This window comes from Acartia tonsa, chromosome 11 (genome assembly GCF_053477335.1).
Source record: "Acartia tonsa isolate MP-2025a chromosome 11, ASM5347733v1, whole genome shotgun sequence".
Taxonomy (NCBI): domain Eukaryota; kingdom Metazoa; phylum Arthropoda; class Copepoda; order Calanoida; family Acartiidae; genus Acartia; species Acartia tonsa.
In genome coordinates this window covers 1,537,107-1,562,757 of record NC_137270.1, presented here as the reverse complement: position 1 = coordinate 1,562,757, position 25,651 = coordinate 1,537,107, and the positions used below count along the sequence as shown (strand labels likewise).

The window sequence follows — 25,651 nt, the reverse complement described above, 5'->3', positions numbered from 1 at the left end:
AGAGGGGGGGGGGGGGGTTGTGTCTGTAATTCACTCATCAAACTTTGAATAGTTGACTTAGATAACTCTATGTGAAAATATTTTTTTCCCTAGATGACCAATTAGACACATAAATCTCTCCAACTTACAAGGATGAAGACATACAAAAGAGCAAAACTCCCAATATCAGATGAATAGGACAATAATCATACCAAAAATAGCTGTTAAAAAGTGAAAAATAGCATGTTTTAAATGAATATACAGACTTTCTTGGAACAATTATAGAGTTGCTATGCTTTCTAAGTTGTACCTTAGTGTTAAAGAAATTATAATTCATAGTTTGAGATTTATAGGACAATTCTAATATGCCTAAATACACAATAAGAGCCATCCAATACAATGCTGTACAGAAAGATTTCTTTTAATTATAGAAAATCTTAACTTTATAGAAAATGGAATTTCTAGCAAATGATAATTTCTGTAACTAATAATGATGTAGAATTGTTCCTATGCTGTGTTTCTATTGGTTCAACTTCAATCAAATTATTGTTTATCTGTATTGTCCATATTCATTACAATTTTATTTATTTATGAACAGTGAACACTGAAAAGTTACATTACATTCTTTGTAATGTTAAAACAAAAATATTATTCCCTGAGCCGAAATTTATGTATTTCTTTTTCAAAATTTTTTTTATGTTGTTATTTGAATTGGTTCAAAGAAGAACAAAACACTCTTAGGATCAGAAAATGATCATAAAATTGGTGTACACTTCACAAATTATTATGAACCAAATTACACTTTCTGTAATTCTAAGATAAAAGACCATTAAAAAATATACAAAACAATTAGAATTATAAAACAAATTCTAATTTAATGTTAAAACCAATAATTTCATCAAAAGATTTACTAAAAACTCAATTACCTTTTGATGATCGAACTGTTGGTTACATAAATTCTTCCAATTGCTGTTGCTAAAAAAGCCAATAATTTCATTATTTATAGGAACTAATATAATTATCAAACTATATAATTAAACTGCTGAGTTAAATAAATTCAACCTCCATGCTTTGCTAAAACACCAATAATTTCCAATAATCCTAAGAAATAAAAAAATCATTGAAATTATGCAAACTGTGAAGGCAAATTCAACTTACACACATAAAAACCCAATACTTTCATTAATTCCTAGAACAGTTATAAAATACTGAAAATTATACAAACTGTTAAGTCAAAGAAATTTAACAACATTGCTAAAAATCCAAAATTTTTATAAATTCAAAAACACCTAAAAAATATTAATACCAATAAAGTTACCATCCAAAAGCTAAATACCATGATGAGCTCACTAATTATTTCTCTATATATTTAATGTTCAAATAAAAAAAATGTTCAATGTGGTGTGCTATTCATAAAAAAATCCATGCTTAATATTTGCTGATTTTATTAGATGTAAAAAATGGATAAAAAAATCTTAGTTATGATAGGACACTTTAGATATTTATTGTCCTACCGTTTTCCTAACCACTTGTTTCTTTTTCTTAGAGATACTTTTATTTTGGAGTAAGAATACTTAGATACAATGCTACAAGTATATATCTAGAAATTATCTTTTTATGTAAAGAAATTTATGTAATGGCAATTGTTGTAGGATTCCTAAATAAATTTTGTTTTAATCTTTAGGTGAACTCTGAATTTCCACAAATTGGAATAGCATTATCCATGATATTAACAAAATGTTGAAAAAGAATATTTTTAATTTAGCCTAAAGTTTGAATTTATATTAAAGGTCTCTGGAAAGATTTTATTATATTAAATTATTAACCTTTTACCACCCATAAACTAGATATTTTGTTTGTCAAGTCAATACTTATGAGTTTTAAAAAAAACATGTGACCTTAATTTTATTGAACTTTTAGCCATGTGAAAGACTATTTGACTTACTTTGTTTGCCAGTTAGATATCTCTACAAATACTGCTAAATAAATACTTGAAATTAACACATTTTTTTCAGGTGTAAAAGTATGAAAGTCAAAACTAAATCTTTTATATAATTAGTAAGTTTACACGTCAGTTCATTAGTTATGTTGTGAAAAAGGTGTATTCATAATCATATCAAATACATAAGATAAAAAAATATTTAATATTTTTAGCATTTAATAAGGCTGATAAAAATTTTACAAAATTTTAAATATAGGAAAAAATGTTTAGAATTTACAGATTTTTAAAGCTTGTGGTTATCTATAATACAAAGTAGAATGATGTCTGTCCGTCTGTCTGTCCGTCTGTCTGTCCGTCTGTCTGTCCGTCTGTCTGTCTGTCTGTCCATCCGTCCGTCCCTTAAGATCTCGGTAACCACTGAACCGATCGGATTCTACTCTTCAGGGAATATACCTACTGGTCCTGTGGTGGTTTTACGCTATTTTCTTTGGGGGTGGATCACCCCCAACCTCCCCAAAAAAAAAAAATTCCGATCACCGATCAATTTTTATCACCTCTTGGGGCAAAGCCCCTAGAGGCTAGGGGCGAAGCCGCTAGTCCTTTAAAATGAAGTTTACTTTTCCCAGGTTCATACACAATATTTCATAAGATCTATTTTAAGAAAATACATTTTGTTGGGGAGGGGGGGGGGGATGCTGTTGCACATTATACCATTCTCCATTGTTAATGTAGGTAAAATGAAAAATTTTGTATATTCTTGTGTGAAAATGTATAGAAAACAAGGACATATGCTACTTTTGATCATACATTAAGAAATAATGGCTGTATGTATACCCTAAAAGATACTTTTTCGTGGGTCTTACTGTTTATAATTGTGAATGATTACAAAAATTGTCCAATTTGCATTCAAAAGGAGCATTATAAATATCATATTCCTTTGAATTTTATAAATGCAGGATCATCATTAATTGTATTTACAATGAAAGGCTTCTTTTTATATTCTATTGAAAATATATAATTTGCTTACATTATTAATGATAATTTGTTTTTTTTTCAGCTTGGTACATTATACCGCTTGCAACAAAATTGGTTATTGATTGAATATAAAATATTGAAAATTATAGTTCAGTGGAAGGGAAGACCAATTGTGTATTTCTAGTAATTTTGTAGCTTTACTTTTATTTTTTTTACTTTTCTAGCTTTTCATTTTTTTTGTAATAATAACTGGAAATTCCCACTTTAGTTTTAACTTTTTTCTTCACAATTTACCCTTTTTTTGTCTGATTTAAAAAATATTTAGGATATTATATCCCTTTTTGGATCTTAATCATTAAACACCTATATTTCATTTTGAGATATTTTATATAGTATGAGAATAATTTAGTATGTTGTTAATATTAAATATTGTTTATTACAAATTAAAATAAATATTTTTGCTCTTTACCTGAGTGGAGCTGCCAGGTTTACTGGAATCCTGTGTCTGCTAATATAGGGAAAATCAAAAAATTTTAATTTTCAATATGGTTCTTCTTTACATTGCAATTGTAAGTTCTCATAGTTTCAGGGAAGATTCATATCTATTTTTAGGAAGAGACATTACTCTCCCAAGAGAAATAGAAAAATATTTTTTTTTCTTTCTTTTTCTTTTAAAACTAAAATGGTAGTGAGTTGGTTTTCACCTTCATTTCTTTAAGATAAATCTAGTGACACAGCCGCTATTTTAATATAACACGACATGCCACACTTATATTTATATTTCTTGTAAATTTATTATGAAATGGGGAAGTTTACTTCAGTCTGTGCATAGAAAAAGCAACTTATCATATAACAATATTATTCATTTTTAAATAGACCATAAATTTTGAAACAAAATCCTCTTTACTATTTCCTTTGTCATATTTTATTTTTTTGTCTTTGTTGTGGTTGGGGGGAAGGGGATGAAGGGGGGTGCTGTTGAACAAGAAGATTTGCTGCTACTATCCTATTGTTACTATTGTGTGTAACTATAAACATTTGTTTCCATGGACAATATTTACATAAAACACCAATATTAAACATTATAAATATGCATTACACCTTCAGCTTCTAATAGAAAGGTTAATTCTTAGCCACATATTATAGTTAGAATAGGGTAGAACTAAAGAATAAAACAAATCTAAGAAATTAATGATTGTTATTTAAAGTTGCTAAACAAGACCTCAATCCAGCTGATTTGGTGTATTTTGTTTCTTTCCTTCTCAAGAAACAGAAATTAGTGAATTTTATCCCTAGTTTTATCAACTTGAATTCAAATTAAATCATCCCATCAATCTAGATATTACAATGGATCTTCTAAAGATACTAAAGTTCAATGTCTTTCTCGTTTCATTTGCCATGTTTTGTTTCCAATTGTACACAGCAACCCTAAACTTGATGGACCCAGGACTAGTAGATATTAATCATGAAAGAGATGCTACTGATGATGACATGCCCCTTATAACAGTATGTCTAACAAATCAGATCAAAGACACTAGACTTAAAGAACTAGGGTACTGGAATTATGATCGCATGCTTCAAGGAAAAACTAAATGCAGTGAAAGAACTTGGTGTAAATCTTGGGGTGGACATCTGAATCTTACTTTTGATGAGCTGACAGAGCAAGTATTTTATATGGTTAAAAAAACAAATATACGGGGAGGAGGAAATTTTAAAGATAAACCAGTATTCATACCTGGCTATGGCCTATGTAATGAAACTTCTCTTTTGAATTACACACAAGAAATAGTATTACAGAATTTCAATCCAGATGAAGTAAGGGTGTTCATTACAGATAGAAACTACAGGAGTTTTATAATGCTAGATGTTGCTTCTCATGTTGGAAAGGAAATATTTATGAAAGCAAATACCACTCATTTCATCAATGTTAAGATTAATGAAAGGTTAAATTGTAAGGGAGATAAAAAGCCAATGTCTGAGAAGGAATTCAAGAAGTGTGTTGATGACAAAATTCACAACGAGTTTGAGAAGAATAATATTAGCTGTGTGCCTCCATGGTTGTCATACAAGAAACAATGTAACAAAACCCACCCTGGTGCATTTTATGGCAAATTTTATGGGGACTTTGTAAGGTACTATATAGACATGGTGGGTATTTTGAGTAATATCCAGTTTGAAGAGGAATGCAGACAATCTTGCAAGGAAACAACTTATGTTGTACATGAAAGGGGAGAAAAGAAATCTGATCAAAGTTTGGCTTATGTAACTTTCAATCAGAAAGTTATAGTTACTGAGAGGGTGCCAAACTATAACATGTTCAAATATATCATTGATGTTGGAAGTAGCCTAGGACTCTGGTTAGGACTCTCTGTCCTGGGACTTCATGATCTGGTTGTCTGGGCTGTTCAGTTTGTCAACAACAGCTTCATCATCAAGAAGATTAGATCTGCAGTCACTAAATAAGATAAAGGTATTTTTAGTTTTCATATTAACTATAAAAACCAAAGACATTAGTCACTTTGAAATATCTTATTATATACAATGTCTTTAAATATTCTTTTCAATTACAAAAACTTATGGTTAAGGACTTCTTCAAATATTCTTTTAATTACAAAAAACTTATTGTTAACAATTCCTTCATTCATACAGGGTGTTTCAAGAGAAAGCTTTTTTTAAAAATCTTAATCATATATAGAAAATAAAACAATTATATCAAATGCTTTATATATTTGGAAAACCTGTTTTGGGATATTTATGTTTCAAATAATAGCACCTATACTATATGTAGCACTGGAATGGTTCTTATATATCCAAAAACTAGAGCTCATGACATTCTAACTTTATGCTTAGCTTTATATACTGAAAGATTTTACTATTAGTAAGCTAAGGTTTCCAAATCAAGTATATGTTTGACAAGGCTGACACATTTAGTTTAATATCATTATTTAATCATTTTCAATTTTTACCTACAAGTGGTAACCAATTTGCATTTATTTAAAAGGTTGCACCAAACATATCAACAAAACCTTTGATAAAAGACAATTAAAAAAAAAACTAATATGTTTTTTGTTTCTTGTTACTTCCAAATATTTATCTAGAACCTTGATTCCTCAATGTAAAATTATAAATATATTTCTTAAACTTATTTAAAAATGTTAATAAAGGAACTGTATAAATATCGTTTTATATAAGCCTGAATGTATAGTGAATTTTTTAAATTTTTATTTTAAATCATTTATAGAAGTAGGTTCAAACCTTGGTTATCAAGTGCAATTTTTTGATATCTTTATATTTTGAGATTTCTAATTTAAAGTATGTTTAATATAAGTTCATACTTAAAGTAAATTATGATTTCTAATTACTTATTGTATAATGTAATTGTTCAATTGTAAAGTTTATTAATCTCAGTATTAGATGTCATATTGTTAATGATATACAATATAGTTTTTTTAAAACAGATATTTCTATCAAAATAAGAAAGGTTGATGATTAAATAAGGGCATTTTGTAGATGTTTTCAATATTGTAATTGTAAATGTTTGATCATCAGCATAAATCTATTTTTAGCCATTGATCTTTTTCAGTAAAGCTCTGCATTCTTTAATTGTATATGTATATTCATATTTTTGTAGTTATGTTCTAAGCAGAATCCAGCAGACTGTGTACACTTTGTAAAACTTTTTTTATTACTTATTTTCCAATGTTATTTATTATCTTAAGATTTTAGATATTATATTTTAATGATATACAAATTTGATATTTAAGATATTTATAATCAATAATGAAATTTAAAAAATAGAAGAAAATTTAAGCTTTTTAAGTTATGAAATGATAGTAAGTAAGTTTGGATATTAGATTTAGTTATTTTATAGATGTCTTGATTGTTGAAATTTTGTATTTGTGTAATTCTTGAGCTTATTGTTTTGGCAGAACTTAATGAAGTTTTGTTAGGTAAAGCTTTTAAAAGTTAGTTTATGAAAGGCATTAATGCAGTAAATAAATCACGTGTTGGTAAACTACTAATTGTACCAATTGCATTCCTGTAAAGTTTTTTTTTTAATTTTATGATTTTTTGGTAATATAATCTTGTCAGAAAAGAAACAAAGAAACAATTGACTTTATAAAATCCTAGTAACTGTATGATTATAATATATTTGTTTTTAAATCTCAATGTCCTATTTAAAATTTTGATTTTGAATTTTTAAAGTGTTCAACATATTTATTTTTGGACAATTAAGATAAATCTAATTATAATTGAATTTATTGAAATGAAAAATAAAAGAAATTTAAAAATTTAGAAAATTTTACAACTGTAACATCTAAATTATGAAATTTTTAAGTACAGCATAATTGTAATAAATGTTTTTTTAATAAAACAAAAAAAAGCAAAATACTTTTAATTCAAATTAAATAAAGATAGATAGAAAGAAGTTAGGATAGTTTGTCTGTTATAAAAGGACTTTATTAATTATTAAAGAAAATATTTTCCAAAACCAAATGAATTTCTATTATCAAGGAATCAATAAATTGCTGGAAAGGGGGGGGGATTCTAGCTAAATAATTATCCTTATAATAAAGTTACAGGATGTGTGTTTGTCTGTCAGTTTGTTTGTCTGTAAGAAAGGATCTCTCTAACTGCTGAAACATGAAGGATTATAACTATTTTGGTGAAGGATACCACCACCCTCCAAAAAGAAATCGCCCCCTCCCCTCCTCCCCTTAAAAAAATGTTTTGGGGATTTTCCCTCAAGTGCCCCTAGAATTGCATAACCGCTAGTTTATTTTAAAAGTACATACATAATATATACAAACATTGAATTAGTTTGGAGGTTGGGATAGCTTTGATTAGACATGTTGAAACTGACCATTGATATCAAATATATAATTCCTGCAACAATTTTTCATAAGAGTAATAGGATGTCTGTCTGTCTACATATGTGTATGTCTGTCTTATATGCTTCCAAATTTTTATGTAAATATTCCTTATTACAAAGTAACAGGATCTCTGTGTATACCAAAGCTAACCACTGGACCTATTTAGTTCTCCTTTACAATGTAGCTTCTCTTAGGTTCTGGGAAGGTTTGTAACTATTTTTGGGGAAAGTACCTCCCATAAATTTTTTTTTGAGGAGGGGGGGTGGGATTGGATTCAACCCCTACCACTTCAACTACTCCTAGATCTTGGAAACTGCTGGTCTATACTTAGGGAAGCTACATACGTTTTTGGGTGGTTTTATGCGCACTATCTTCCTAACCTTCTTCTCCCTCCCCTATTGACTAGAATAGGGGTAAAGGAAATGTTATTATCTAAAGTAGTAAGATTATTTTGTCTGTAGCTTAAGATTTTAAAAACAATTTATGCTGAATGTGTTCTCTATTTTATGGAAGCTTTAGATACGTCCATGTGTTGGTTTGGGATATTCTATTTTTAGATTTAAGTTTTAGGATGGGTTTTGACTGTTTTTTTACCCATTACTACCCTTTGAAATACAGAGGCCTTAGATTCTAAAATTAAAGTAAAAGGATCGTTTTATGTGTGCACCTGAAGATCTAGTTTACCAATGTAGCTTCTCATTGGTCCTGGAAAAGTTTTAACTAAGATTTTTGTATTTGATGGGGAAGGTATCGGCAGAAAAATAGCAGAAAAGAATCCTAAGACTGAAATCTAAAACAAGAAGTAGCCTGAAGCTTCACTAAAATAAAAAAAAACTGGATCATGGAAAGAAAACAAAGTCATTCCTAATTAGGACAGAAGTCACTGGAAATTGATCTAAGGAAGGCTACTTATGTCCTTCATCTAACAAAATCTAACTTAAGGGAGGGGACTTATGTCCTTTGTCTGACAAATTCTTACATTAGGAAGGCTGCTTATGTCCTTCATCTTGCAAAACATAGCAAATTCTTGCAAAACATAGCAAATTCTTTGAAAACTTAGCTTTTCTGTCCTTCACATAGCTAATTCTTGCAAAACATAGCAAATTCTTACAAAACATAGCAAATTCTTGCAAAACATTGCAAATTCTTACAAAACATAGCAAATTCTTGCAAAACATAGCAAATTCTTACAAAACATAGCAAATTCTTGCAAAACATAGCAAATTCTTACAAAACATAGCAAATTCTTGCAAAACATTGCAAATTCTTACAAAACATAGCAAATTCTTGCAAAACATAGCAAATTCTTGCAAAACATTGCAAATTCTTACAAAACATAGCAAATTCTTGCAAAACATAGCAAATTCTTACAAAACATAGCAAATTCTTGCAAAACATAGCAAATTCTTGCAAAACATAGCAAATTCTTGCAAAACATAGCAAATTCTTGCAAAACATAGCAAATTCTTGGAAAACTTAACTTTTCTGTCCTTCACATAGCTAATTCTTGCAAAACATAGCAAATTCTTACAAAACATAGCAAATTCTTGCAAAACATAGCAAATTCTTACAAAACATAGCAAATTATTGGAAAACTTAGCTTTTCTGTCCTTCACATAGCTAATTCTTGCAAAACATAGCAAATTCTTACAAAACATAGCAAATTCTTGCAAAACATTGCAAATTCTTACAAAACATAGCAAATTCTTGCAAATCATAGCAAATTCTTACAAAACATAGCAAATTCTTGCAAAACATAGCAAATTCTTGCAAAACATAGCAAATTCTTGCAAAACATAGCAAATTCTTGCAAAACATAGCAAATTCTTGGAAAACTTAGCTTTTCTGTCCTTCACATAGCTAATTCTTGCAAAACATAGCAAATTCTTACAAAACATAGCAAATTCTTGCAAAACATTGCAAATTCTTACAAAACATAGCAAATTCTTGCAAAACATAGCAAATTCTTGCAAAACATTGCAAATTCTTACAAAACATAGCAAATTCTTGCAAAACATAGCAAATTCTTACAAAACATAGCAAATTCTTGCAAAACATAGCAAATTCTTGCAAAAAATAGCAAATTCTTGGAAAACTTAGCTTTTCTGTCCTTCACATAGCTAATTCTTGCAAAACATAGCAAATTCTTACAAAACATAGCAAATTCTTGCAAAACATTGCAAATTCTTACAAAACATAGCAAATTCTTGCAAAACATAGCAAATTCTTGCAAAACATTGCAAATTCTTACAAAACATAGCAAATTCTTGCAAAACATAGCAAATTCTTACAAAACATAGCAAATTCTTGCAAAACATAGCAAATTCTTGCAAAACATAGCAAATTCTTGCAAAACATAGCAAATTCTTGCAAAACATAGCAAATTCTTGGAAAACTTAGCTTTTCTGTCCTTCACATAGCTAATTCTTGCAAAACATAGCAAATTCTTACAAAACATAGCAAATTCTTGCAAAACATAGCAAATTCTTACAAAATATAGCAAATTATTGGAAAACTTAGCTTTTCTGTCCTTCACATAGCTAATTCTTGCAAAACATAGCAAATTCTTACAAAACATAGCAAATTCTTGCAAAACATTGCAAATTCTTACAAAACATAGCAAATTCTTGCAAATCATAGCAAATTCTTACAAAACATAGCAAATTATTGGAAAACTTAGCTTTTCTGTCCTTCACATAGCTAATTCTTGCAAAACCTAGCAAATTCTTACAAAACATAGCAAATTCTTGCAAAACATTGCAAATTCTTACAAAACATAGCTAATTCTTGCAAATCATAGCAAATTCTTACAAAACATAGCAAATTCTTGCAAAACATAGCAAATTCTTGCAAAACATAGCAAATTCTTGCAAAACATAGCAAATTCTTGCAAAACATAGCAAATTCTTGGAAAACTTAGCTTTTCTGTCCTTCACATAGCAAATTCTTGCAAAACATAGCAAATTCTTGCAAAACATAGCAAATTCTTACAAAACATAGCAAATTCTTGGAAAACTTAGCTTTTCTGTCCTTCACATAGCAAATTCTTGCAAAACATAGCAAATTCTTACAAAACATAGCAAATTCTTGCAAAACATAGCAAATTCTTGCAAAACTTAGCTTTTCTGTCCTTCACATAGCTAATTCTTGCAAAACATAGCAAATTCTTACAAAACATAGCAAATTCTTGCAAAACATAGCAAATTCTTACAAAACATAGCAAATTATTGGAAAACTTAGCTTTTCTGTCCTTCACATAGCTAATTCTTGCAAAACATAGCAAATTCTTACAAAACATAGCAAATTCTTGCAAAACATTGCAAATTCTTACAAAACATAGCAAATTCTTGCAAAACATAGCAAATTCTTACAAAACATAGCAAATTCTTGCAAAACTTAGCTTTTCTGTCCTTCACATAGCAAATTCTTGCAAAACATAGCAAATTCTTACAAAACATAGCAAATTCTTGCAAAACATAGCAAATTCTTGCAAAACATAGCAAATTCTTGCAAAACATAGCAAATTCTTGCAAAACATAGCAAATTCTTGCAAAACATAGCAAATTCTTGCAAAACATAGCAAATTCTTGCAAAACATAGCAAATTCTTGCAAAACATAGCAAATTCTTGGAAAACTTAGCTTTTCTGTCCTTCACATAGCTAATTCTTCCAAAACATAGCAAATTCTTACAAAACATAGCAAATTCTTACAAAATGTAGCAAATTCTTTCAAAACATAGCAAATTCTTGCAATAAGGGTCCCAAACTCAAAAACAAATTTTCAGCGCGATCCGAACACCGGTTCTTGAGATACGGTGACCTGGTGTCCTTGGTACCGACTGTAAGATTTAGGAAATGGTTCGAATCCTTAGTAAATTTGGCTAAGTCCAAAAATATTTTGACACTTAGTCAAATTTTTGAAGAAAAAATACCCAGGTGACACCAAGCGTACCTACTGAGAAGAAAACCAGGTCAAAAATATTCTAAGTGTCAAAAAATTTTGGACATAGCCGAATTTACTAAGGATTCGAACCATTTCCCAAATCTTAAAATAGGTACCAAGGACACCAGGTCACCGTATCTTAAGAACCGGTGGTCGGATCGCGCTGAAAATTTGTTTTTGAGTTTGGGACCCTCATTGTATGAATTTGCTATGTTTTGCAAGAATTTGCTATGTTTTGTAAGAATTTGCTATGTTTTGCAAGAATTAGCTATGTGAAGGACAGAAAAGCTAAGTTTTCCAAGAATTTGCTATGTTTTGCAAGAATTTGCTATGTTTTGCAAGAATTTGCTATGTTTTGCAAGAATTTGCAATGTTTTGCAAGATTTTGCTATGTTTTGCAAGAATTTGCTATGTTTTGTAAGAATTTGCAATGTTTTGCAAGAATTTGCTATGTTTTGTAAGAATTTGCTATGTTTTGCAAGAATTAGCTATGTGAAGGACAGAAAAGATAAGTTTTCCAAGAATTTGCTATGTTTTGCAAGAATTTGCTATGTTTTGCAAGAATTTGCTATGTTTTGTAAGAATTTGCTATGTTTTGCAAGAATTTGCTATGTGAAGGACAGAAAAGCTAGGTTTTCCAAGAATTTGCTGTTTTGTAAGAATTTGCTATGTTTTGCAAGAATTTCCTATGTTTTGTAAGAATTTGCTATGTTTTGCAAGAATTTGCTATGTGAAGGACAAAAAAGCTAAGTTTTGCAAGAATTTGCTATGTTTTGCAAGAATTTGCTATGTTTTGCAAGAATTTGCTATGTTTTGTAAGAATTTGCTATGTTTTGCAAGAATTTGCGATGTGAAGGACAAAAAAGCTAAGTTTTCTAAGAATTTGCTATGTTTTGCAAGAATTTGCTATGTGAAGGACAAAAAAGCTAAATTTTGCAAGAATTTGCTATGTTTTGCAAGAATTTGCTATGTGAAGGACAAAAAAGCTAAGTTTTGCAAGAATTTGCTATGTTTTGCAAGAATTTGCTATGTTTTGCAAGAATTTGCCATGTTCTGCAAGAATTTGCCATGTTCTGCAAGAATTTGCTATGTTTTGCAAGAATTTGCTATGTTTTGTAAGAAATTGCTATGTTTTGCAAGAATTTGCTATGTTTTGTAAGAATTTGCTATGTTTTGCAAGAATTAGCTATGTGAAGGACAGAAAAGCTAAGTTTTCTAAGAATTTGCCATGTTTTGCAAGAATTTGCTACGTTTTGCAAGAATTTGCTATGTTTTGTAAGAATTTGCTATGTTTTGCAAGAATTTGCTATGTGAAGGACAGAAAAGCTAAGTTTTCTAAGAATTTGCTATGCTTTGTAAGAATTTCCTATGTTTTGCAAGAATTTGCTATGTTTTGCAAGAATTTGCTATGTTTTGCAAGAATTTGCTATGTTTTGCAAGAATTTGCTATGTTTTGCAAGAATTTGCTATGTGAAGGACAGAAAAGCTAAGTTTTCTAAGAATTTGCTATGTTTTGTAAGAATTTGCTATGTTTTGCAAGAATTTGCTATTTTTTGTAAGAATTTGCTATGTTTTGCAAGAATTTGCTATTTTTTGTAAGAATTTGCTATGTTTTGCAAGAATTAGCTATGTGAAGGACAGAAAAGCTAAGTTTTCCAAGAATTTGCTATGTTTTGCAAGAATTTGCTATGTTTTGCAAGAATTTGCTATGTTTTGTAAGAATTTGCTATGTTTTGCAAGAATTAGCTATGTGAAGGACAAAAAAGCTAAGTTTTGCAAGAATTTGCTATGTTTTGCAAGAATTTGCTATGTGAAGGACAAAAAAGCTAAGTTTTGCAAGAATTTGCTATGTTTTGCAAGAATTTGCTATGTTTTGCAAGAATTTGCTATGTTTTGTAAGAATTTGCTATGTTTTGCAAGAATTAGCTATGTGAAGGACAGAAAAGCTAAGTTTTCCAAGAATTTGCTATGTTTTGCAAGAATTTGCTATGTTTTGCAAGAATTTGCTATGTTTTGCAAGAATTTGCTATGTGAAGGACAAAAAAGCTAAGTTTTGCAAGAATTTGCTATGTTTTGCAAGAATTTGCTATGTTTTGCAAGAATTTGCTATGTTTTGTAAGAATTTGCTATGTTTTGCAAGAATTAGCTATGTGAAGGACAGAAAAGCTAAGTTTTCCAAGAATTTGCTATGTTTTGCAAGAATTTGCTATGTTTTGCAAGAATTTGCTATGTTTTGCAAGAATTTGCAATGTTTTGCAAGATTTTGCTATGTTTTGCAAGAATTTGCTATGTTTTGTAAGAATTTGCAATGTTTTGCAAGAATTTGCTATGTTTTGTAAGAATTTGCTATGTTTTGCAAGAATTAGCTATGTGAAGGACAGAAAAGCTAAGTTTTCTAAGAATTTGCCATGTTTTGCAAGAATTTGCTACGTTTTGCAAGAATTTGCTATGTTTTGTAAGAATTTGCTATGTTTTGCAAGAATTTGCTATGTGAAGGACAGAAAAGCTAAGTTTTCTAAGAATTTGCTATGCTTTGTAAGAATTTCCTATGTTTTGCAAGAATTTGCTATGTTTTGCAAGAATTTGCTATGTTTTGCAAGAATTTGCTATGTTTTGCAAGAATTTGCTATGTGAAGGACAGAAAAGCTAAGTTTTCTAAGAATTTGCTATGTTTTGTAAGAATTTGCTATGTTTTGCAAGAATTTGCTATTTTTTGTAAGAATTTGCAATGTTTTGCAAGAATTTGCTATGTGAAGGACAGAAAAGCTAAGTTTTCTAAGAATTTGCTATGTTTTGTAAGAATTTGCTATGTTTTGCAAGAATTTGCTATTTTTTGTAAGAATTTGCTATGTTTTGCAAGAATTTGCTATTTTTTGTAAGAATTTGCTATGTTTTGCAAGAATTAGCTATGTGAAGGACAGAAAAGCTAAGTTTTCCAAGAATTTGCTATGTTTTGCAAGAATTTGCTATGTTTTGCAAGAATTTGCTATGTTTTGCAAGAATTTGCTATGTTTTGCAAGAATTTGCAATGTTTTGCAAGAATTTGCTATGTTTTGTAAGAATTTGCTATGTTTTGCAAGAATTAGCTATGTGAAGGACAAAAAAGCTAAGTTTTCCAAGAATTTGCTATGTTTTGCAAGAATTTGCTATGTGAAGGACAAAAAAGCTAAATTTTGCAAGAATTTGCTATGTTTTGCAAGAATTTGCTATGTGAAGGACAAAAAAGCTAAGTTTTGCAAGAATTTGCTATGTTTTGCAAGAATTTGCTATGTTTTGCAAGAATTTGCCATGTTCTGCAAGAATTTGCCATGTTCTGCAAGAATTTGCTATGTTTTGCAAGAATTTGCTATGTTTTGTAAGAAATTGCTATGTTTTGCAAGAATTTGCTATGTTTTGTAAGAATTTGCTATGTTTTGCAAGAATTAGCTATGTGAAGGACAGAAAAGCTAAGTTTTCTAAGAATTTGCCATGTTTTGCAAGAATTTGCTACGTTTTGCAAGAATTTGCTATGTTTTGTAAGAATTTGCTATGTTTTGCAAGAATTTGCTATGTGAAGGACAGAAAAGCTAAGTTTTCTAAGAATTTGCTATGCTTTGTAAGAATTTCCTATGTTTTGCAAGAATTTGCTATGTTTTGCAAGAATTTGCTATGTTTTGCAAGAATTTGCTATGTTTTGCAAGAATTTGCTATGTGAAGGACAGAAAAGCTAAGTTTTCTAAGAATTTGCTATGTTTTGTAAGAATTTGCTATGTTTTGCAAGAATTTGCTATTTTTTGTAAGAATTTGCTATGTTTTGCAAGAATTTGCTATTTTTTGTAAGAATTTGCTATGTTTTGCAAGAATTAGCTATGTGAAGGACAGAAAAGCTAAGTTTTCCAAGAATTTGCTATGTTTTGCAAGAATTTGCTATGTTTTGCAAGAATTTGCTATGTTATGTAAGAATTTGCTATGTTTTGCAAGAATTAGCTATGTGAAGGACAAAAAAGCTAAGTTTTGCAAGAATTTGCTATGTTTTGCAAGAATTTGCTATGTGAAGGACAAAAAAGCTAAGTTTTGCAAGAATTTGCTATGTTTTGCAAGAATTTGCTATGTTTTGCAAGAATTTGCTATGTTTTGTAAGAATTTGCTATGTTTTGCAAGAATTAGCTATGTGAAGGACAGAAAAGCTAAGTTTTCCAAGAATTTGCTATGTTTTGCAAGAATTTGCTATGTTTTGCAAGAATTTGCTATGTTTTGTAAGAATTTGCTATGTGTTTTGCAAGAATTTGCTATGTGAAGGACAGAAAAGCTAAGTTTTCCAAGAATTTGCTATGTTTTGTAAGAATTTGCTATGTTTTGCAAGAATTTGCTATGTTTTGTAAGAATTTGCTATGTTTTGCAAGAATTAGCTATGTGAAGGACAAAAAAGCTAAGTTTTGCAAGAATTTGCTATGTTTTGCAAGAATTTGCTATGTGAAGGACAAAAAAGCTAAGTTTTGCAAGAATTTGCTATGTTTTGCAAGAATTTGCTATGTTTTGCAAGAATTTGCTATGTTTTGTAAGAATTTGCTATGTTTTGCAAGAATTTGCTATGTGAAGGACAAAAAAGCTAAGTTTTGCAAGAATTTGCTATGTTTTGTAAGAATTTGCTATGTTTTGCAAGAATTAGCTATGTGAAGGACAGAAAAGCTAAGTTTTCCAAGAATTTGCTATGTTTTGCAAGAATTTGCTATGTTTTGCAAGAATTTGCTATGTTTTGCAAGAATTTGCTATGTTTTGCAAGAATTTGCAATGTTTTGCAAGATTTTGCTATTTTTTGCAAGAATTTGCTATGTTTTGTAAGAATTTGCAATGTTTTGCAAGAATTTGCTATGTTTTGTAAGAATTTGCTATGTTTTGCAAGAATCAGCTATGTGAAGGACAGAAAAGCTAAGTTTTCCAAGAATTTGCTATGTTTTGCAAGAATTTGCTATGTTTTGCAAGAATTTGCTATGTTTTGTAAGAATTTGCTATGTTTTGCAAGAATTTGCTATGTTAAGGACAGAAAAGCTAAGTTTTCCAAGAATTTGCTATGTTTTGTAAGAATTTGCTATGTTTTGCAAGAATTTGCTATGTTTTGTAAGAATTTGCTATGTTTTGCAAGAATTAGCTATGTGAAGGACAAAAAAGCTAAGTTTTGCAAGAATTTGCTATGTTTTGCAAGAATTTGCTATGTGAAGGACAAAAAAGCTAAGTTTTGCAAGAATTTGCTATGTTTTGCAAGAATTTGCTATGTTTTGCAAGAATTTGCCATGTTTTGCAAGAATTTGCTATGTTTTGCAAGAATTAGCTATGTTTTGTAAGAAATTGCTATGTTTTGCAAGAATTTGCTATGTTTTGTAAGAATTTGCTATGTTTTGCAAGAATTAGCTATGTGAAGGACAGAAAAGCTAAGTTTTCTAAGAATTTGCCATGTTTTGCAAGAATTTGCTGTGTTTTGCAAGAATTTGCTATGTTTTGTAAGAATTTGCTATGTTTTGCAAGAATTTGCTATGTTTTGTAAGAATTTGCTATGTTTTGCAAGAATTAGCTATGTGAAGGACAGAAAAGCTAAGTTTTCCAAGAATTTGCTATGTTTTGCAAGAATTTGCTATGTTTTGCAAGAATTTGCTATGTTTTGCAAGAATTTGCTATGTTTTGTAAGAATTTGCTATGTTTTGCAAGAATTTGCTATGTTTTGTAAGAATTTGCTATGTTTTGCAAGAATTTGCTATGTTTTGCAAGAATTAGCTATGTGAAGGACAGAAAAGCTAAGTTTTCTAATATTTTGCTATGTGATGGACCAAAAACCAATTTTATGCAAGATTTTGCTATGTGATGGACCAAAAACCAATTTTATGCAAGATTTTGCTATGTGAAGGATCAAAAAGCTAGGTTTTGTGAGGTGAAGGGAGGCTACTTATGTCCTCAATCTTGCAAAATCTTTGTTAAGGGAGGCATGTTATGCCCTTCATCTAACAAATTCTCACTTGAGGAAGGCTACTTATGTCCTTCCTAGGAAGGTGACTTCTGTCCTAATTTAGGAATGACTTTGTTTTCTTTCCATGATCCAAAAAACTTTAGTACTTCGAAATCTTTAGCTTTTGTTATAAAAAAACCTTATTATAACTACTTTATATATGATTATGTAGGATAATATACACCGGTCCCCAACAGTGTTTTTTTAAAGAGAAATGGGGTACAGAAATGGTTTCCCTTCACCCTCATTTATATAAGTTGGGGATTTCCCACAAAATTCCAGTCAAGTTCTGAACCCCAACCCCTTCTTTATTATATAAATTAATTGAAAATAATGGGGTTAGTTTCCCCTTTTTGGGGGGAATATCTTAACAAATTTTCATAAGAATGTTTAACTTTGTTTATCTGTCTGACTTTGATGCATGCACTAATAGACTTCAAATCTCAAGAATTAGAATTTTAATATTTCTTTTAAAATTCCTAGTAAAACGACATTTAAGATTCATTCTTACAAAAATTAATATTTACAGTAAAACTGAATAGAGCAGCAATAACAAGAAAACATTAAATCCAGGTGGGCTAAGAGTTATTTGCTCAACAAATAGACAAATGCTTGGGGAGCAAAGCAAATCAAGAATAAGACAAAAGCTGAAAAAATGATGCACATCGCCAATGACAATCTAATTATCTAATGGAAATATCATTTACATAGCATCTAGGAGAGGGCGAGGGAGGGCAGGAAAATAGCATAAACCCACTCAAAGAACATTAAAAAAGACTTTTCTTAAAACTACAATTAATTAGCTAACCGTTTCCAAGATCTTTAGCATCAGACAAAATAACTTACTTTATATTATAGAATTTATAATCAGGCAGTTTACCCTAATAGAACCAGTCGAGCATAGAAAACCCACCAACTTTCTATATTTTGAAGTAGACTAAAATAAGAGAATAGTTCTGTTTTTTTTTGTTTGTTTGATAATTACTTTAGGTCAGGTTAAGTAAGCTTATATTTGGGGTACCGGAAAGCCTTGCATTGGTTAAGCATTTTTTTATCTCATTTATTTTAGAAATAAGGAGGCTCGGGTTTCAATGTTAGAGCACTATATAACAATGCAATTTAATATTTTTGCTAGTCATTGTCTCATTCCTTGTCTATCCGTCTGAAGTCTAAACAAAATTGTACATACATTTGATACATAAATGCCTTGCTTATAATACCTTGTTGTCCTAAGAATCATTATTCTAAAAATCATATAATCATTTTATGCAAAAAGTGTTGTCATTAATGTAAAAAAACCCAGATTATTGTACCAATTGTTATAGGAATCATCATGCAAAGTTTTAAATTATTAGGATAATTCTAACGTCTATTTTAATAATTATATATTAAAAATGTTGTCAAAAAAAGTTAAAAACCAGCATATTTAAAATGGACACACGGACTTTCTGGTGATGATTATATAGTTGCTACGCTTTCTAATTCCTACCTAACTGTCAAAGGAGTTATCTTGCTAAGTTTTATAGCAATATGACAATTCTAACATGTTTAAATTATGAAAAAGAGCTAACTGTTATAGACATACGGATTTACAGTTCCTAATTATAGAAAAGCTGCGCTATTAAAAAATATTTTATATTTGTTCCACATATGTTTATCTAGTAATTTTCCATAGTTAAAGAATTATTTAAGCAGCATTCGAGGACAAATATTTTCAATTTTAATATTCATATATTTAGTATAGCAGCATTTTTTTTACATTTTAACATGCATGTACCCGTAGTAGATTCAAATTGTTGCTTAACACCCCCTCATAATTAAAGATTTATTCTTACTGCTGCTATGTCAGGTGAGTGACATAAATATTTACGGTAGGGGGGAATGCTAAGGCCCAAAACAGATGCAACTCATTACCATGCATAGTTAGGACTGATTAGACAATGGTCGTGCAATTAAAGGGTTGGTTGCCTATTGTGGGAATGGATGCAAAGTATGTTTGAAGGTGCATAGAGATGTCTAGAACCCAAAGCAACACAAAGTCCCCTACTAGAAACGAGGTGGGTATTGTCAATAAATCTGTTAAATTAGACGTTTTGTATTTTTGTTTCATATAAAAGTTTTAAAACTAGTTTTGTGATTCATTGGGATAAAAGCAGTGAGGGGTAATATTGAAAGCTTAATATGTTTTTAAAAGTTTCATATATAAGTCTAGGAAGGGGTTGTCCAGTATGGGTTTGAAACTGATTAATATCCAATGGATTAAAACCGGTTCTAAGCTATACTAAAAAATCATGTAAACCACAAGGAGCCAATATTTCAATAACTGCAGAAAACTGATTTTGATAAGATATGATAAATAACTATTAATTTTCATGGTGTAGGGGTCCCCTACTCCCTCCAAAGAGAAATATCAACCCCCCCTTCCCTCCCATTTTTTTCTTTTTAGGATCAATATATCCCTTGAGCGTAGCCACTAGTTAAATATAAATATTAGGTTCTCTATTTTTTTTAGAAATGAAGAAGAGAACAAAGAATTGGATACAGAAAAAGATGAACAACAAATTACTACAGAAATGTCTGTCAGGATCTCTGAAATGGCTGGACCAATGTGTCTACTCTTTTTCAGTAAACATACAAACACACATCCTGCTACTTTAGTAAATAGACGTCTAATTACTGCATATGTATAACGCTTTGAAATTATATTCTAATACTTATATTTAAGCATTTTCACTTTTTGGAGACTACCATTTTAAAAATCCTTAAGGTCATATAAAAGACTGGTATCTAATTGGATAAGACAATGGCCGATAAACTAATGTACATCGCCAATGAAAATCAACCCTTCTGAAGATTACATTAGGTGTCGAAACGTTTGGACACTCAAAAAATCAAAATTCAATTAAAATCCCAAATAGTTGTTATTAAAACGTCATTACAATATTTTGTGGACTAGTGTAACAATCAGCCCATCCTACTAAAAAAAGTAATAGTATATGCCTCTTTTTTTAAGGTATACAAAAATATAAAATCCTCGAAATACTGATATAAATTATAATATATAAAAATTTAAAATAAAATGATTATTAAGAAGCTGGTGTTAATTTTTCTTATTATTTTCTTTGTGAACTGGTGAGTATAGATTAATATGTAATAGGAAGGGATATAGCATCTCATATTCCGCCAGGCAAGAATGATCAGAATAAACAAAACAATTTGTAAGGATTAAATCTTAAAATTTTTAGATAACGTCGAAGATAATCCAATCGTTGCCCCACCTCCTTGCCTCCATTGACTGGAGTGAACCAATTAAAATTCAATAAAAGTCCCCAAAGTTGTTAAGCCAACGAATAAGAAACGCTATTATAAAACTTTTGGGCTAGTGTAATAAATAGCCCAGTGTCCCCTCCCTTTATGTTAGGTATTAGTTCATTCAAAATTTTAAGCGTAGCAACTCCTTATATAAAAAAGGTTTGTTTGTTTGTGTGTCTGTCTGTAACCTAATGTATGTAGTGAAGCTTTGGAAATGTCAGATAAATCTTTTTTTGGGGGAGGGTTGGGAGGTGTAAATAAGGTAATAGGTCGTTCTCCCCCTCAACCTATATCTATAAAGTGCCCCTAGAGTTCTCAATTGTATAACTAAAGCAAAAAATTGTTTTCCTTGTTTTAGTTCATGAATTAAAAAGATATTATTTTTCACTTAGTAAGGATGACAACATCCATAAAAGGAAAGCTCAGAAATAGTAGGACAAACAACATTAAAACAGCTGTAGAGCGGCCAATTTTAAAGCTACGATTACAGGGGCGTCCAAGCTTTTTTTTTTTGGGGGGGGGGGGGGGTAAAAGGGCTTGCGAAGCGCGCTGCAAATTTTTTTTTACCCCCCTTCCAAATTTTTACCCCGGGGGTAAAATTTGCTTGGGGGGGGGGGGTGGGTCGTAAAAACCCCCCTGAAATCTATTGGCAGGGGTAATTTAGTTTACCCCCCCCAAAATTTCCCCCCAGGGTAAAAATTTTTAGGGGTTGATTTAAATTTTATTAAATAGCGCAAAAATTTTTTTTTTTAGAGATTTTTTATTTGGGGGGGGGGTATTTACCCACCCAAAATTGTTTGGGGGGGATAAATACCCCCTCCTAAATGGTTGGGGGTGCCTACGGGGGTGTAATTTTTGGTGGATATTTTATTTTTCAAAAGAAAAAAATAACTTTTCTGACCATCGCCAAAAACCGCAAATAACTGAAAGGGTTAACGAAAAAAGCTATCCATTCCAGATGGACGGACCAAACCTAAGTATAGGAAAGCTTTACTTTTAAAAATATTTATTTTCATAAAATTAATAATTGGTGTAGGGAAGTAATAAATTGATAAGGATTTATTGTGTATAGTCATAGTACACATTTTCCATATAAAATCATAAAATTGGAATTTCTAGAAACTATGTATAGTCACACAATAGACACATGTTTAGATGGTCAAACTGAATCCAAAATTTATAGAACTTAAAAGGACGAACACCTTTGCTTATTTTTACCATTTAAGTAATACAACAAAAATTCGAGGATATAATTTCTAGAAAGCTAACTTTATCCTAAGGAATTCATCTATTCAAAGATAACCTATTATAGTTTTTGTCATGTGCTGCACACTTTTCTAGGAAATATATTTTTACATGATATAATTTACCAAGAATAACATTATCTTTTAAAATGCGACTATTTATAGCTGACTTCTAATGCTTCAAATGACTTCAAAAATATGCCCTTTACTACCATAATCTGTACACTACTTTATCCATACCAGGTTATCCTTTTACTTCTGGTTTATAGAGTATGTGTCTAGATTATCTATATTGGTCACACTTATTCTTAAAGGAAGTATTTGTTATCAATATCAATGTGTCACAACTTACTTAAGCTCGAGTCAACATTAACAGTTGAAAAGTTTTTATTTGTATATTAATTCTAATACAGAAAGATTCTTTATCATTGTTTAAAATTCACAGGATGTCTCTGTGTCTGTCTGTACCAAAGGATCTCGCTAACTGCTGAACAGATACGGGTCTCTTATACAGTGTAGCTTCTGATAAGTTTGGGAAAGTTTTTATTTTATTCTTTAGGGACAGTAAAACCATCCTCCCAAGAGAAATTACTAAACAATATTTTCAAATATCCGCTATCCAGCGCTACTGTATACTTACTTGACTTTCCTTCCTACAAGGTGCAAAATTTTTCTTTTATAATTACAATTGAAACACTCCACTCCAGTACAAACTCAAGGGCCCCTAGAGGCCTCTAGGGTTGTAGCCACTAGTTCTAAAAAAAAAGAATGAAAATAACATTTTATAATTAATCAGTAGATTATTTTACTGTGCAGCCCTTTCCTAACTGTCACTCCATCCTCCATACTGTGAAATTCACGTGAACTCCCTTATTCCAAACAAACAATTTTCTAATGACAATGAACTGATTTAATACTACATTTAGACCATATCTTTGGAATACTCTGAAGGAAAGATGTCCTGTAAGGATCCTCCTCTTGATGAGGAGGTTGCCTTCAATGTAGCCAATGAGATATTAAATGATCTTGTCAATTCTGCGGTAGAGCTTAGTCAGGTATACTTACATTTTACATTTTGGTGAGTTCTTAATCAATTGCATATAGAAGTCCAGAATATTACACAATTTAAACCATAATTTGCTTCCTTTTATTTAGCAATCTTTATCTTTGGGCTTTTTTTTAAGCAGAAACCTATAAATCAGCTCTTGGCAAAGATATAGATATTTTACAGACATTAGGACTATTACATAGTTTATTGTTTCCAGCTGGAAAGTCAGACATAAATAGAAACAGTAAAAATGAAAAAAAAACTGACAAATGAAACAGATACAGTTATTAGTTAAATAATCTAAAATCAAGCTGACAATTTTTATAAGGAGCAAATCCTTTCTGTTCAGAAGTTTGAGCAACTAGAAAATAGCAAAAATAAGCACAAACATCATCTATAGTAATATAAAAAGATATAAAAATATTTCAATTCCTATATTTCAAATAAATACATTTGTTTTATGATCTTATTGTGATTATTTTTATTATGTAAAAAAATGTTTCTCTAAGCTAAAATTTATTTATCATTTTAGAAATAATAATATAATCTTTTAGGATCAAGAAAATGATTTAATTAGTGAAGCTTCTTCACTAAATATTGACATTATAAAAAATAATGAAAATATAGAAGTAATTAAAAATTCACCCATTATAGAATAAAAATATGAATCATATTAAGTAAGGGGGGAATTAGGTTTATGTATAGTAGTATAATGAAATATATTAGTTAAATTGAATATTCAATATATTATTCAAATATTTGCTCTTTTTTTCAAAAGAATGTGGATAAAATAAAAATTTTATTTTAGAATTTTCAATGTGAAGATTCTTCAATTGAGAACAAAGATTGGATCTACTGCAGTTCACGGTAAAATATTGCTGGTAACGAATATTGCTAAAAAAATATGAATTTTAAAGGCTGCTAGCTGCCAAACGGATGAACGTACAGATCATACCTGCACACCATTTTAAGCGGCATAAGAAGGCCTACAAATAATTTGGAATAGCCAAGATTAAATGATGCACAGGGAAAGCTTCACTGAAGAAAAACCGCATAAAGTAGGTCTTTTTCGCGCATTTCTCTGCACTGCAAGATAATTATGCATTATTGATTTATGACTATTCCAGATTATTTGTAGGCCTTCTTATGCCGCTTAAAACATTGTGCGGGCATGATCTGTACGTTCAGCCGTTTGGCAGCTAGCAGCCTTTAAAATTCATAAATTTTTAGCAATATTCGTAACCAGCAATATTTTACCGTGAACTGCAGTAGATCCCAAAGATTTAAATGTTGATATCAATACTACTCATCTAGCTATTTTTAATCTGGTATTGTTGATAATCACTTTTAAATATATATATTCTTATTTTGTATTATTAATATTTATATGTTTATTTTGTACATTCGATACATTATATAATTAAATAATTTCAATTTTTTAAAATTTCCCACAAAGAATAATATTTATATAACATACATGTAAGGAGGATAAAAGAGAGTTATGGCTTACTGAGCAGGTTTATTTAAAAGGGAATTTAAAAGAAGCAGTTAAATATTTTTAAGATTTTTTCACTACCCTATATACATATTAAGATTGATTCTATTAAAATTCAGCCTAATGGTGTTCAGCCCATATTAGATTTATATTATTTGTGCGGCCTTGATTATATACAATAGATAATTTTTTTTAAATAAAGGAACCTAAGATGTCAAGTAAGGATCTTCATCAGGATGAGGAGACTACAAAGATGGTATTTAATGATGTGGTTATTGATATTATCAATTCTGAAGAAGAACTTAGTGAGGTATAATCAATAATAATAACAATAGTCAATTCATTATAAATTAAATTTAAATAAAATAAGGAAGTATCATTTTTCTAATCAGAACTAAATCAAAATGGAACTAGGCCATTAAAAGAGTTTAACACAATGGAATTCAGTCAACACAGAATTAGATTATTTTGCTTGCCTTGATCATATGCAATTATTTATTGGATTAAACCATGAAATTGATCCCATGGAATTAATCCCATAGAATTTCACCCAATTGTACACAAGTGATTCAATACCCTTGCCCTTGATCATCAGTAATTGTTTATTTTTTTTAATCAAAGGAACCTAAGATGACAAGTAAGGATCTTCCTCAGGATGAGGAGATTGCAAAGATTGTATTCGATGATGTGGTTATTGAGGTATAATCAATATTAATAATAGTCAATTCATAATAATTTAAATCTAAATAAAACAAGTATGTGTCGCTTTTTGAAATCAACATAAAATCAAAATAGAATTACACCATTAAGAGGGCTCAACCTACATGGGATTTGATTTATTTTCATGCCCTTGATCAAATGA

General features: G+C 29.9%; 2 protein-coding genes across 2 annotated transcripts in view; one reads left to right on the top strand and one right to left on the bottom strand.

Annotated features, from left to right (window-relative positions):
- The window catches only part of LOC145332434 (uncharacterized), a 444,908-nt gene that overhangs the window by 156,598 nt on the left and 262,659 nt on the right, over positions 1-25,651 (bottom strand). The window lies entirely within an intron of this gene.
- On the top strand, positions 4,754-5,359 carry LOC145332429 (uncharacterized). The gene has a single exon (XM_080177424.1). It carries the CDS (start codon positions 4,754-4,756, stop codon positions 5,357-5,359), a length of 606 nt encoding a protein of 201 aa, XP_080033550.1.

Excerpts from the sequence above, each read along its gene's own strand:
- LOC145332429 (XM_080177424.1), top strand. The coding sequence starts at position 4,754 with ATGCTAGATGTTGCTTCTCATGTTGGAAAGGAAATATTTATGAAAGCA.